The 12305-nt window shown below is 45.5% G+C and overlaps 3 protein-coding genes across 6 annotated transcripts in view; all 3 read left to right on the top strand.

Moving 5' to 3' along the window:
- LOC127059068 (post-GPI attachment to proteins factor 4-like) overlaps positions 1-3693 on the top strand; it is a 32738-nt gene extending 29045 nt beyond the window's left edge. For all 3 annotated transcript variants that reach the window (XM_050987071.1, XM_050987070.1, XM_050987073.1), the window contains exon 2: positions 245-3693. In XM_050987071.1, coding sequence (XP_050843028.1) covers positions 356-1543 — 1188 coding nt within the window. In that variant the 5' untranslated portion in view covers positions 245-355 and the 3' untranslated portion in view covers positions 1544-3693. The remainder of the gene's footprint in view (positions 1-244) is intronic.
- Positions 1-12305, top strand: part of GRIN3A (glutamate ionotropic receptor NMDA type subunit 3A) — a 384347-nt gene that overhangs the window by 207412 nt on the left and 164630 nt on the right. The window lies entirely within an intron of this gene.
- LOC115485102 (39S ribosomal protein L50, mitochondrial-like) lies at positions 8960-10337 on the top strand. 2 transcript variants are annotated; one of them, XM_050987087.1, is made up of 2 exons: positions 8960-9081; positions 9826-10337. In XM_050987087.1, exons 1-2 carry the CDS (start codon positions 8993-8995, stop codon positions 10223-10225), a joined length of 489 nt encoding a protein of 162 aa, XP_050843044.1. In that variant the 5' UTR covers positions 8960-8992; the 3' UTR covers positions 10226-10337. The 2 variants fall into 2 exon arrangements, with proteins under 2 accessions (XP_050843044.1, XP_050843045.1); XM_050987088.1 differs by having other exon boundaries at positions 8968-9081; positions 9829-10337.

The raw sequence follows: 12305 nt of genomic DNA, 5'->3' as shown, positions 1-12305 counted from the left end.
GGTTAGATCAGAGTTCCTATGTGCTAAAAAAGCCTTAGGGGTCCTTTGCCAGGAATTAAGTTTGGCACATCTGTCCTCAGTGTTCCAGGACTATTCTGTGATGTCTCCACCACAAGGGATTCCACAGAGGCCTTGTATTTTAGCTTACTCAGAGACTAGTCCCCTGCTTTCTATTTTCTCTGTCAGTTCCTATTTCACTAACCATCCTTTTTTCTTGCTTTCTGGGCTTGGACAACCTGTACAGGTTTGGCAGCAACAGTCCCAGTGGTATCCTGCAGTCCAGGGAGAAGAATGCATTGGAAGTGAAGGACTGAGGGCATGAGTAGGGCAGGAGTGCCCTCTTTCTGCAGCAGTTATGTTCCACCAAGCCTGGCAGTTCTGTGGGAAGTGGTGCCATTGGTCCAGCCCTTTCATCCACCTCCTCACCCTGACTGTGGTAACTTTTGGTGTGCTGGCCCCTTTGATCTGCCACCGGCTCCTGCACTCTTACTTCTACCTTCAGCGCTGGCACCTGAACCCCATGAGCCGGGAGTTCCTGGAGCAGAACCAGCAGGAGGGCCAGGATGCCCTCCATTATTTTGAGAAGATGCAGATGCCAAATACCTCCGAGGCCTCCAGCAGTGACGCCTTCCAGCCCTTGCTGCTGATCACCATTATCACTGTGCAGAGGCAGAATGATTTCCACTACGTCTTGCAAGTGGCCTCCCACTTCCACCGTCTCCTCCAGAAATGTGGGGCGCGTTGCCAGAGCCACCGCATGCTCCTCTGTAACGTGGAGTCAGACCCCAGCAGCCATCAGGATGTCAGGCTGCTGAGCAGCCTCTTTCCTACGGTCAGTCGTGACAGAACTGGAGAGAATCCTGACCCTGGCCTGAACCAGTTCGAGAAGGAGAAGCAGGACTACATCTTCTGCCTGGAGCAGTCACTGTTGGTGTACAGCCCAGAGTACATCCTCCTCGTGGAAGATGATGCCGTGCCAGAGGAGGAGATATTTTCTGTCTTGCAGCACCTCTTCTCAGCCCGGTTCTCCAAGCCCTACCTCAGAGATGCTCTCTACTTCAAGCTGTACCATCCTGAGAGGCTCCAGCGCTACTTCAATCCCGAGCCCATGAGGGTCCTGGAATGGCTGGGCCTGGGCATGTTCCTGGGGCCGGTGCTGAGCTGTGCATACTGCCGGGCCGTGGGGCGGGCGGGCCCCGGCTGGTGCCTGGTGGTGTTCTTCGCCCTGTACAGCATGGCCCTGTCAGAGCTGGTGGGGCGGCACTACGGGCTCAAGCTGCGCCGCCTGCACCCTGCGCTCTACAACGTGGTGCCGGCCAGCGAGTGCTGCACACCGGCCATGCTCTTCTCCGCTGCCTCCGCCCGCCGGGCCTCGGGATACCTGCGGGGGCTGCGCTGCTGCCGAGGCTTCGCCAAGGACACCGCCCTCTACTCTCTGCTGCGGGGCAAGGGTGAGAATGCCTTCGTGGTGGAGCCCAACCTGGTGCAGCACGTGGGGATGTACTCTAGCCTCCGACTGAACAGCGACCCAAAACTGCTGTGAGCTGCTCCTGCCTTGCCGCACACAAACACCCAGAGCACTTGCCATGGGGCAGAGGGCACAGTGTGCAAACTCGGATTCTGTGCTGCTTGCACTGGGCATCCCGTGTCTCCACGTGGGTATAGAATAATTCTCTCTAAACGTACAAGTTTTCTTAAAAAATCAGCTTTTGTTCATGGAGACCCTATTTAATACAAATTTGGAACTAATCACCATGCACCACCTGGGAGGGAAGTGGAGGATTCCAGCTCACTCCCAAGCTTTTCTTTTCCCAAAGAAAAGCTCTCACACCAACATCCATGGCTTTCCTGCCTACTCTTCCTGGACAGTGGTTACAAAAATCCTCACCTTAGGGCAGCAGAAATGTTGGACAAAGTGAATGTTTCAAATTTAAGCTCATGAGGAGGGGAAGGCCTTATTTCCCGTCCTTACTAAGATCTCATCTCTGACCTGTCTCTGTTCCAAAGCTCAAAGTGGTTTTGAGCGGACCCTTCAAAAGCAGAAGTGTTTTGCAGGAACTTTCCCACAAATTCTGCCTAGATACTTCAAAGTTTTGAAGTCTCTTTAGTTACTTTCTCCCTATCTGCACCTCCACTATTCCCACTTCTTTTGCTTCAACCAGAGGCTCTTAAAAACAAAACCTCTGCTGCTTCATTAAAGGTCACCTCTGAGAGTTGGGATAGGAAAACAGAATCACAGCCACTGGTGTCACACAGATGGGCCCCAAAAGGACATTTTCATTGATACACAATATACATTGTACACAATGATTGCTATGTTGGTTGGGATCATCACTCATTGTACTGGATCCATTAAAAGAGGTCTTGTCAGCCATTGAATGAACTTAGACATTCAACATGAATTTACCTTGACTTTTCCTCAGCACAGAGGCAAAGGAAAGATTAGCTCAGGTGGGGTTGTTGTGCAGGATCCCTGTTCATTCCAGAGCTGTAATTCACATCTCAGCTGGAGTGTTTCGTTCACTGCTCCTGGCAGAAAGCAAAATACATGTGAGAAGCAAATACAGCTGTTCACAAGAACAATAAATAATAGCACAGCACATCAAGGGGCCACTGACAGTGACCATGTCTCCTGGTTGTTAGACATCTGGGAGAGGTACTTTGCACCAGGGCTATGGTCACAGTTAAATAGAAAACCTTACAGATGACAAAAGACCTCATACTGAATGAAAACAGGCAAAAATTGGGCATATCTGATGAAAAACCTACTTTGGCTTTAGTTAGCTTTGAGTCAAATTCATTTCAAGGTGGCATTTGGTTGAACTATTTTAAAATATTCCTTGCTTTGGAATGAACCAAGAAAATATTTTTTGCTGAGTTTAATCAGTGGGGGTTATTTGGGTTTTTCTTTTTGGTCTCAGATGGGCTCTGCTTTGAATTTTCTTCTCCAGCTCTCTCCCAGGGGATTTATGCCTTAAGCTCTTAACAAGTCTGATTGTAGGGGAGAAATACCTAAAGCTCTTGAGACATGAAACCAAAGAAAATGGCAACCCTCCCTCTGTCAGCATGGTGGGTATCAGTTACACAGGACAAAGGTTAGCTGAATGTAGTTAGTGCAGGTTAGCTGTGAGACAGCATCAGAGCAGTGCTTTGCTCTCCAGTATTCAACTGGATACCTTAAGAACATCTTTGGAAATTAGAGTAAAACTTCTTGTGGGTTCCATGCCATTCCAAAGGCAAGGCCTTTAGGCCTCCTGGCAGAGGAGACCATTAAAATGGCACAGGCAAAACCAAATTTTGTTCCCAGCCACTGGAAGCCCTGGAGATGCCAGGGTAGTCACACAGTGGCAGGTGGGCAAATCTCTCCTCTGGCTTCACTGTACTGGAGTTTGGGTGTTGGGGTTTGAGTGTCACTGTGTATTTATTCCACCAAGTGCCTGCACATACAACTGTTTTCTGTATCTTCAGCTGTGATTGTTTCAGTGCTTGCTCTGTTCTTTTATATCCTTGTACTGTACAAATCCAGGACAGTGCTCTGTTCTTTTCATTCTTATTCATTCTTGCAAAGAAAATCTCACAGTAAGAAATGGGAGAGAATGGAAAAAGGAGGAGGGGTAAGCAAACAAGCAAGCAAGCAAGCAAGCAAGCAAGAAGCTGTATCCAGTTAATAAATGTTTTGTTGTGAGGAAATTATTTATCCATTTGTCTCAAAGTTATTTTCCTTTTTGTCCAGTAGTACTCAATTTGATGTTTCAAAAGTCCCAGAGAGGTCAATAATTTCACTGCAGCTGGATATTAAGAACATGAATTTGAGGCATCCCTTCTAAACCAGAAAACAATTTTTATGGCATTAGAGGTGACAGAATTTGACTGCGAGACCGAAAAATGTGCAGAGGGCTCAGGGCTTTGAGCTCTCAGTGTGAGAGTTTCAGATAAACCAGCTGAGAACAAACTCCTTTGTGCAAGAAGCAGGTTAAGAAATTCTTTATGTCCTTCTGGGACAGTTTCCTAAAGTGCACAACTCACCTTCACAACAGAGGTGCTGCTTTGCTGAGCCTCAGGAAGCTGTTCTGAGTTATTCAGGTACTTGCACAGTGTCCACCCTGCCAGTGGGGCATCCCAGGAAAGGGTTCATGTGGCTGCCTTCCAATCTCCCAGAAGCAGATTGAGTTTTGTTTCTCTTTTCTGTGCTGCATGTTTTACTAGAAATTAGAAGTCAGGGAAGTGCACATCACCCTCAGAATGGAGAATAAGGGGCTACTGTGAATTCTTAATTCTTGTTGGATTTTGTTCTGCAGTTCAGGCTAAAAATGCAGTATTCAAACACCCAAAAGCCTTTTCCCTCTCTTTTCACTGAAGGGAGTGGAGCTGAGCTGCCCCATCTCAGACTACAGAAGTTCTAATGATAGTATTAGCTCCCTGAAATGTGCCCTTAAGAGCTTGGTTTCTTTCACTTTAAAACAAGCTTAGTGACTACTTTTGAAACAAACAGCATGGATTTGCTTGAGTTTTGGTTTGTTCCCAATAGTTTGGAAACTTCTTCAATGCAGCAGCTGCTGCTTGCACAGAGTCCTTCTTGATGGGCCATCAGCAGGACCCGAGGCTTTATTGTTCAAGACAGTTCAGGGGTAGTTATCAACTTAAACAAAAACTACATTTGTTTCCAAAGATGCAGGCAGAACACAGGACATAAACTGACAGGTCTCTACTAGATTAGAAGGCCAAGAGGAGTTTCTAACTCCAGTAGGCATCAATGTCTTACTGAGAGGGCACTGCATTTGAAGAGAGAAAAGCCTTCCTTCTAGTGGTGAGGAGCTGTGAATCACCAGATTGGGTATTTCAGCAGGAATTTCTCTGGATACAGGCTGAATTATTTGATGGGGTGGGTTTTTTGGGGTTGGGTGTTTTGTTTTGTTTTGTTTTGTTTTTTTCTTTTCGGTTTTGGTGGTTTTTTGGTTGGTTGGTTTTTGCTTTTTGGGGTTTTTTTTAAACTAAATTTATTTACAAGCAAACTTTCCACAAAATAAACAAGCTTTCTATAAAGACTCTATTAATAGTATCTTCTTTCTGTGTCCCACTGTTTGTTTTCCTGATTGGCAGATCCATCTTTCCTTACCATATTTGACAAAGAAAGATACTCCCATGTTCATGCATTGGCACAGATGTTTTAATTTTGATCCAACTCCACTCAAAGCAGGTCTTATTAGACCAGGTCTCTCAGGCCCTTCTCCAATCAAAATCAAGGCATTTTAACAAGGACCTGAGGTAAAATCAGGCTCTAAGTGCTGGAATTTAACCTTGGCTTACTTTGTATGGAGAGGGTACATATTTCACAAAATAAAAAAAGGTAATTTTCTGAGAAAGAGAATTGTAGTTACAAAGGCATTGGCAGTTCCTCTCCCAAAGTCAGAGTTTTATTTGGTTTTTTTTTTTCCACACCAGCTTTACAGACATCATATCCGAATTCAGCAAATGGCAGGGCCCAACATGTGGCTTCAGTAAAACACAATCCTGCCAAAAATGCATGGAGAATTAGGTACTCCATGGTCTGTGCTTCTTCACTTCATGTCTCCATTCTGGAGTAACTTCATTTCCACTGATTATCTGTCTTGACAGCTTTGGGAAAATCCACCCCATCAGCCGGTTTATCCACGTAGCTACAGGCTAAGGGTCAGCAACATCAGTGTCCCTTTGGCTTTGTTCTTCATGGCAAGCTAGAAATGCCATGTTGGTGGCTAGAAAGCTAGGAATGACAGTGATTTTTAAATCCTGATGAAGAGTTACATTTTTATGTTCTGTTTCTAAGCCTCTGGGCAGCTGTGCCTACTTTCTCTTTGAATTTCTGCCTTGGTGTCCAGTGTTCCTGGACAGAAACCACACCTACAAATGGTCCTTTCAGAAAGCTGGTCCAGTTCAGACATCTGCTGTGGTTTGTATTTTGCAAACTTAATGCAAATATTATCATGCAGCACCTAATTGTGCTTTTTGGGTGGGTCGTGTACTGCTCAGATAAACAGGCAATAAACAATTATTATAATCTCCCTTTATAGAAGCCAAGTGTTTACATTTTTGCTTTTTTAAAAACAAAATGTTGTGTTAGTTGTTTAGTTAAATTTAATAAGTGCACTGCATTCCCCTCGTGATGCAAGTTTATTCCTTTAATTATTTAAGGACACGCAAAACCACTATAAGATATTTTTTTAGAAGCACAAGTACCACCACAGTATGATTATTTGTGATGGAAGTATGTACTCTTTCCCACTGTAATTTTAATGTCACTGTTATTTCTGCACAGTATGGTCAATGTGATGGGTCTGCATACCAACTGTGACATCATCTACCATAATTCTTCATTCCATTTTCTGACTTGAAAAGGCTCCCATTCCTAAATTAAGTGAAAAATATCATATCCATTTACCTTTTTTTCCCTGTGTCCTCCAAATCTCTGTGAGAACCTGTAATCCTGTGCTTGGAGTGCTGGATTGAAGGGTTAGAAGGCCTGGAAAGGCACACACCAGCAATTATCCATCTGGAAATACATTTCTATACTTCTGAAGAGTTAAGAATGCAAGGTGGGCTGCAGGGGATTATTTAAAGTGTATCTAAATGTCTGATACTGCTTTTTTTCAAGAAGACTCCCACAGATTTTTTCTAATAGCCTGTGAGGCCATATCACAGATGACACTGAGACTAAAACACTTCCAAGAACTTCCTTCCTATATCAGCTTCTAGCCAAAGCAGGAACAACAGAATTAAAACTCTGACTTTGAGGAAGAAGACCACCATTATGGCACCTTCTGGTTCTCAAGATATTTAATGAAAATTATTTTTAATCTATATTAGATTGTTGTGGTGCTTCTGTTGTGGTGGAGAAACTCTAATACACCATGGGGTTTGTCTCTCTGCTAGGATGGGAGAAATGGAATGTAAAGCAAACACTGTAAAGCAGGGAAGGCTTTATGTCCATGTCATGTGCCATAGCTTCCTTCAGAAAAAAAACCCCACGGATCAGGAAGGGCAGCATGGAGGAAAACAGAGGAACAGAAGCACAAAGCCTTTGACTGGACTGCACTGTCAGCTCCTTCAGAAGTTTCTTTGCTGACTGGCAGCCTGGCAGGCTCCGAAGGTTTCCTACAAGCGCTGACCTTGGCATGCAGCTGCACAAGAGAGATTCAAGGAGGAAGACAGTGTTGTGGAGAGAGAAATCAGGGTCTCACCTGTCCTTGTAAAGGCCAAAGGGTCACTGCAGCAGCCAAACAAATGGAGAAATGACATCATTCTCCAGGCAAACACTGGGTCTCTCTGGTAAAAACATGCCAATGTCCAAGGCTGCAGAGGGTGATGTTCCTGAGGGTATGACGCTTGTCCAGCAGTCCCTGTGCTATACTTCCCTCCAGGAGTACTGGCCTGCAGGATGGGGAGAAAGAAATTAAAGCAAATAATCAAACCTATAGGCCTAGAATTTGTGAAAGTAGCGTGGATTCGTATAAACTGCAATGCTGACACACCATCAGTATTTTTGACTAAAAATTTTGCTAAGCAACTTAAACTATAAAACTTAGATCAAAGTTATGAGGTGCTTATTTAGCTTCAGTTATAAGACAGTAATATAACCTGACGTATCTATATAACCTGCTATCAATATAACCTAAATCATAACTTTTTATATATCTGTATAACCTGATACCTATATAACCCAAACCACAGCTTTTTATACCTATGTAACCTGAGTCATAACTTTTGTATCTATATAACCTGATACAAATAACTTTTTATACAATGTAATGGCTAGTATATGGTTAATTAGTTGTTTAATGCTGAATAGACAAAAAAAAAATCCTACCACGTGGATAGTTTCAGAGATAGATAAGTACAGTACTAATGAAAAATTGGCAAGTGCAAAGCCAATTAGCCGCAAAACAAACAATTTAGGCCGCTTAAGACCAGACAGACCAAGGAAAAGAGTAACTGTGCATGCTCCAGAGACAAAGCTTAAAAGTTCAGATGGAAAGAAGACTTTGGAAGCCTTCATCAAGGACCACCGATGACCCCCGAACTGGGGAGGCGCAAGCATAATTTAGAACCGTGAGATCACACCGTGTCAATGAGTTCGGGCATTTATATGATGATGTTTTAGTGACACAGTAACACGAAGCAATAGTTACTGTATAAATATACCACAGCACTGGACAAAGGGGGGTGAGGTAGGAGGAGAAATCCCCCTCTCCTCCAGCACTGCAATAAACAAATACCTGCTCTATAGACACCGCTCTATGTGCTTTTATTTCCAGCCTATTTTTTGGGCATCACTACAGAGAAGTTTGCATGTCATTGCAATATCGGGGGGTATGAGGAATTTTGGGGAGAAAATCTGGCTTGCAATTATACACCTCAGTGTGGGCATTTGGTCTGACAACCATGATATTCACATGTACATTGTGTTACAGGACATCAGAACATGCTCCTTCATCAAACCTGATACTGTAGCATCACATTTTGACTTACCATGTACCATCTGGAAAATACATTTCCATGCTGGATTTTCCAGTGAGGAAAAGCAGTGTAACACTTAGGAAGTCACTGAAATGGCACCGGCTCTTGACAGAGTTCAAGAAGCATTTGGGCGATATCCTCGGGCACATGGGCACTTTTGGGAATGGTGCTGTGCAGGGTCAGGAGTGGGACTCAATGGTCCTGATGGGTCCCTTACAATTCCGCATATTCTGTGGTTCTGCAAATTTTCAATACCCGGGCATCACTTAACAGCTTGTTGCCTGCTTGATTAAATCTCCCTACTTGACGATTAGGCCTGAAAGCACACGAAGACCAAACATCAAAAGACACCTTTTCCTAAGGAAATTTCCATACGTTCAGTTTCCCAGCGAGGGGGCTGGCTTGAGGGGACGGACTACATTTCCCATGAGGCTCTGCGGGGCGCGGCAAAAATGCGTCACTCGCGGTGGCCGCGGAAGGCGCCCAGCGCGCCCCCGACATGGCGGCGGTGCGGGCGCTGTGGGTGGCGGCGCGGCGGCAGCCGGGGCTCAGCCCCGCGGGGCTCAGGGCTCTGTGGGGCGGCCACAGGTACCCGCAGGGCACGGGGTGGGGGTGGCTTCTGGCCTTCTCCGCATGCTTGGCCTGTACCGCGCCGTGGCTCTCCGGAGGTCATTTAGCCCGGCACACCTTGAGCAAGGCCCTCAGGGTTTGTCCATGGCTTTGGAATGTCCTTAGGGAAAGAGACTCCACGGGTTTTATGGGCAAGCAGGGCCCACCGAGGTGCACTGCTGGTGGGGATGCAGTGATGCAGGGTTTGAGCCTTTAGCGCTGTTACTGCTTTTGTTAGGAGTGGGAACAGAGGGATTTCGCGGGAGTGAAAAACAGTTCCTCTGTAACATTTTGCGTGAAACCCCGCATGGGTTGTTGACTAGATTGGGGCATATGAGAAGGCGAATTTATTTACTTAAAAACTAGTAATTTTTTTTTTTTTATAAGGACATTGATTTTCTTCTGTAGTAGTACTTATTTTCTGATTTGCTTTTTATTCACAGCAAATTAGAAAACGGAGATGTAACAGAAAACAAGTAACGAATCTTGTTAAAATGCTGTTTTCGCTCAGAGAAGTGAAAGAAGGTGGGTGGGTGATTGCTCTGCAGGGACAGCCTGTGTGGGGAGCAGCACTTGTGGAAAGACTGCACTTCTGGCTAACAGACCTGATGAGTCCACGGGATGTGTTGAGTGTTTGGATTGAGGGTTTAAAACACCACGAATACAAAAATGCTCTGACTCTGTCTTGAGTAGCCAGATGCTGAAAATGTGTTCTGGTGCCAGCAGGAAGGAGGAAAGAGAAGTGGAAGCAGACGGAGCGGTTCCTGACAAGGAGGAGAGAAGCGAGCCCAGCCTGATCCAGCCCCCGCCCCGCCGCCGGAGCTACATCCCGCCCGAGGACCTGCAGAGCTGCCTGGAATCGCACGTCAGGAAAGTTTTCGGGCCCTCTGTTCCCGAGGACTGGCAGCAGGCTCCCCTGCAGGAGAACCGGCTGAAGCACCGCCTGCTGGCTCGGCTGGCGGCGGAGCTGGGACACGCCGTGCCCAACTCGCAGCTGCACCGCATGCGCCGCGCCGGGGATGTGCTGGGTTTCTATCGCTCCCCCGTGAGGGACAGCACCAAGATCTATGAACTTGCAGCCGCAGAGCTGCCCCCGAACCTGAAAATCATCTGGCAGCAGTGAGTCTTCCCCCCGCAGCATCCCTGTGCCTGGCTGGTGCAGGGCAGCAGCAGCGCCGTCTGGTTGGGGTTAGATCTGTGAATTTCAGTAATAAAGGTTCAATGAGCTGTGCTCAGGTTTGGCTGTTCCTGTTCTGCTCTTTTTTCCCTGCAGACCAGTTCTTGCGAGTCACTGGTGCAGCATGGGCTCTGCCAGCTACCCCTGGCCCTTTCCCTGCTGCTGGGCACTGACAGGATCCAGTGGGGATCAACAAGGGGGCCATCAATTTCTACTCTGCAGCTCTGTATTGGTTTTGGCTGCGGTAAAGTTAATTTTGTTTGCAGGGGCTGTTATGGGGTTGTATTTTTGACCTATGCTGAACTCAGGTCTCATAATTCAGAGATGTTTTTGCTATTGCTGAGCAGGGCTTGCACAAAGCCAAGGCCTTTCCTGTTATTCTCACTGCCACACAGGTGAGGGGATAGGGGGTACATGGGAGGGGACACAGCCAGGACAGGTGACCCAAACTGACCCAAGGGATATTCCAGACCATATGGCATCAGGGTCAGGGCATAAAAAAATAGGAGAAGAAGGAAGCAGGGGACATGTGGAGTGATGACATTTGTCCTTCCAAGTCACTGTGATGTGCAATGAGACCCTGCTCTGCTGGAGGTGCTGAACACCAGCCAGCCATGGGAAGCAGGGTATTAATTCCTTATTTTACTTTGCTTGTGTGTGCAGCCTTTGCTTCCCTTATTAAACTGTCCTTATCCCAACACATGAGTTTCCCAGCTTTTACCTTTCTGATTCTCAGGACCATGGCAGTGTGCTTCCCACTGCTCATACTGTAGCTCAGAGAGATCTTCTGCTTTCCTTCTGTTTTGCTGATGTGAAAGCCAGCGTTTGTATGGCCACTCTGCGGATGTGCTTGGCAAGCACTGGAGCACAGATGCCAAACTCGGGAATGCTTTTTCCAGGACTTATGAATGGCACTGTAGCTGAGCTGTCTGCCTGGCTGGATTTCTTTGTAGTCTTCCTGGTTGGGCCAGATCTGGCTGTGAAAACAATTGAATGAGTTGCCAACGGGACTGGTGTGAGGATTAGTCTATGCTAGCCTTCAGGATGCTGTGATCTTTCCATTTCCCTTTCTCAAAAGGAAAAAACAAAATATGAAAATTAGTTCAATTGACCTGTTTCATATCTTACTGTATGTCAACAAGAGCTCTCATGGAATGAAACACTCAACATGGTCAAAATTTATGATTTCTTTCCAGAATATGAAACTTTGTGGGTTTTATCATACACAATTCAGTTGAGTTTTACTTCTGCTTTTCCTTATATTTACTTTCACTTGAAAACATGAGAGCACTGCATAATTGCAGTACAGTGTTGTCTAAGTAATCCATGAATTTGTAGAACATGCCACCAGACTTTACAGCTTTACATCCCTGAGTTGCGAATCAGGGATACATTCTCCTTTAGCACCCAGATAGTTTCTGTTTAAAGGAAAAAGCAAGCATTTAATTCTTGTCTCTGGAGATCAGCTGTATGCTTTTAGCTGTCTGCTATTTTGGTTTTTTCCCAAAAGTTCATACAGAAATTCCTGTACATGAAAGAACAGTTCATATTGTAATTTTTCCAAAAGTACAGTCACAGAAAGCAAAACAAATCTTCATGAAATTCTGAAGCTGAAAAAGGTAAGTATTTCGCATAGCACTTTCTATTTCTAGAGTCCTGTCAGTAAGTCTGACTCTAATGATTGCATTTCCTCTTCCTGGAGATTTCACTCTTAGAAAAAGACAGATCCCTGCAGAATAATTTATATCTGCACAATTGTGGGTTCTTTGGGGCTCTTTTTACTTCTGTTGTCAAATGGAATAGTGAAATATCAGGAACACAGAATTTACTAACTGTTTCTTTAGGTAGTCACATTATAAAGGAAAATATAGACAAAGGTCATAAATTCCTAATGGAAAGCTGGACAAGAACACCAAGCCTCACATCTTCATTTCCCTGTCTCCTGAAGCTGGAAGTTTCTCTTCTTTCTTCCCCTGCTAACCAGGTAGCAAAATCTGCTCCAGAATCACTGACGGGATCTTTTCAG

This window comes from Serinus canaria, chromosome Z, assembly GCF_022539315.1.
Source record: "Serinus canaria isolate serCan28SL12 chromosome Z, serCan2020, whole genome shotgun sequence".
NCBI classification, from domain to species: Eukaryota; Metazoa; Chordata; class Aves; order Passeriformes; family Fringillidae; genus Serinus; species Serinus canaria.
Note: the sequence above shows the minus strand (reverse complement) of the source record. Positions and strands in the feature narration are given on the sequence as shown.

Bases quoted from the DNA above. Each gene is read 5' to 3' on its own strand.
- LOC115485102 (XM_050987087.1), top strand. From the start codon at position 8,993: ATGGCGGCGGTGCGGGCGCTGTGGGTGGCGGCGCGGCGGCAGCCGGGG. The intron at 9,082-9,825 runs GTACCCGCAGGG...TTCTGGTGCCAG, and splicing joins GCTCTGTGGGGCGGCCACAG to CAGGAAGGAGGAAAGAGAAG.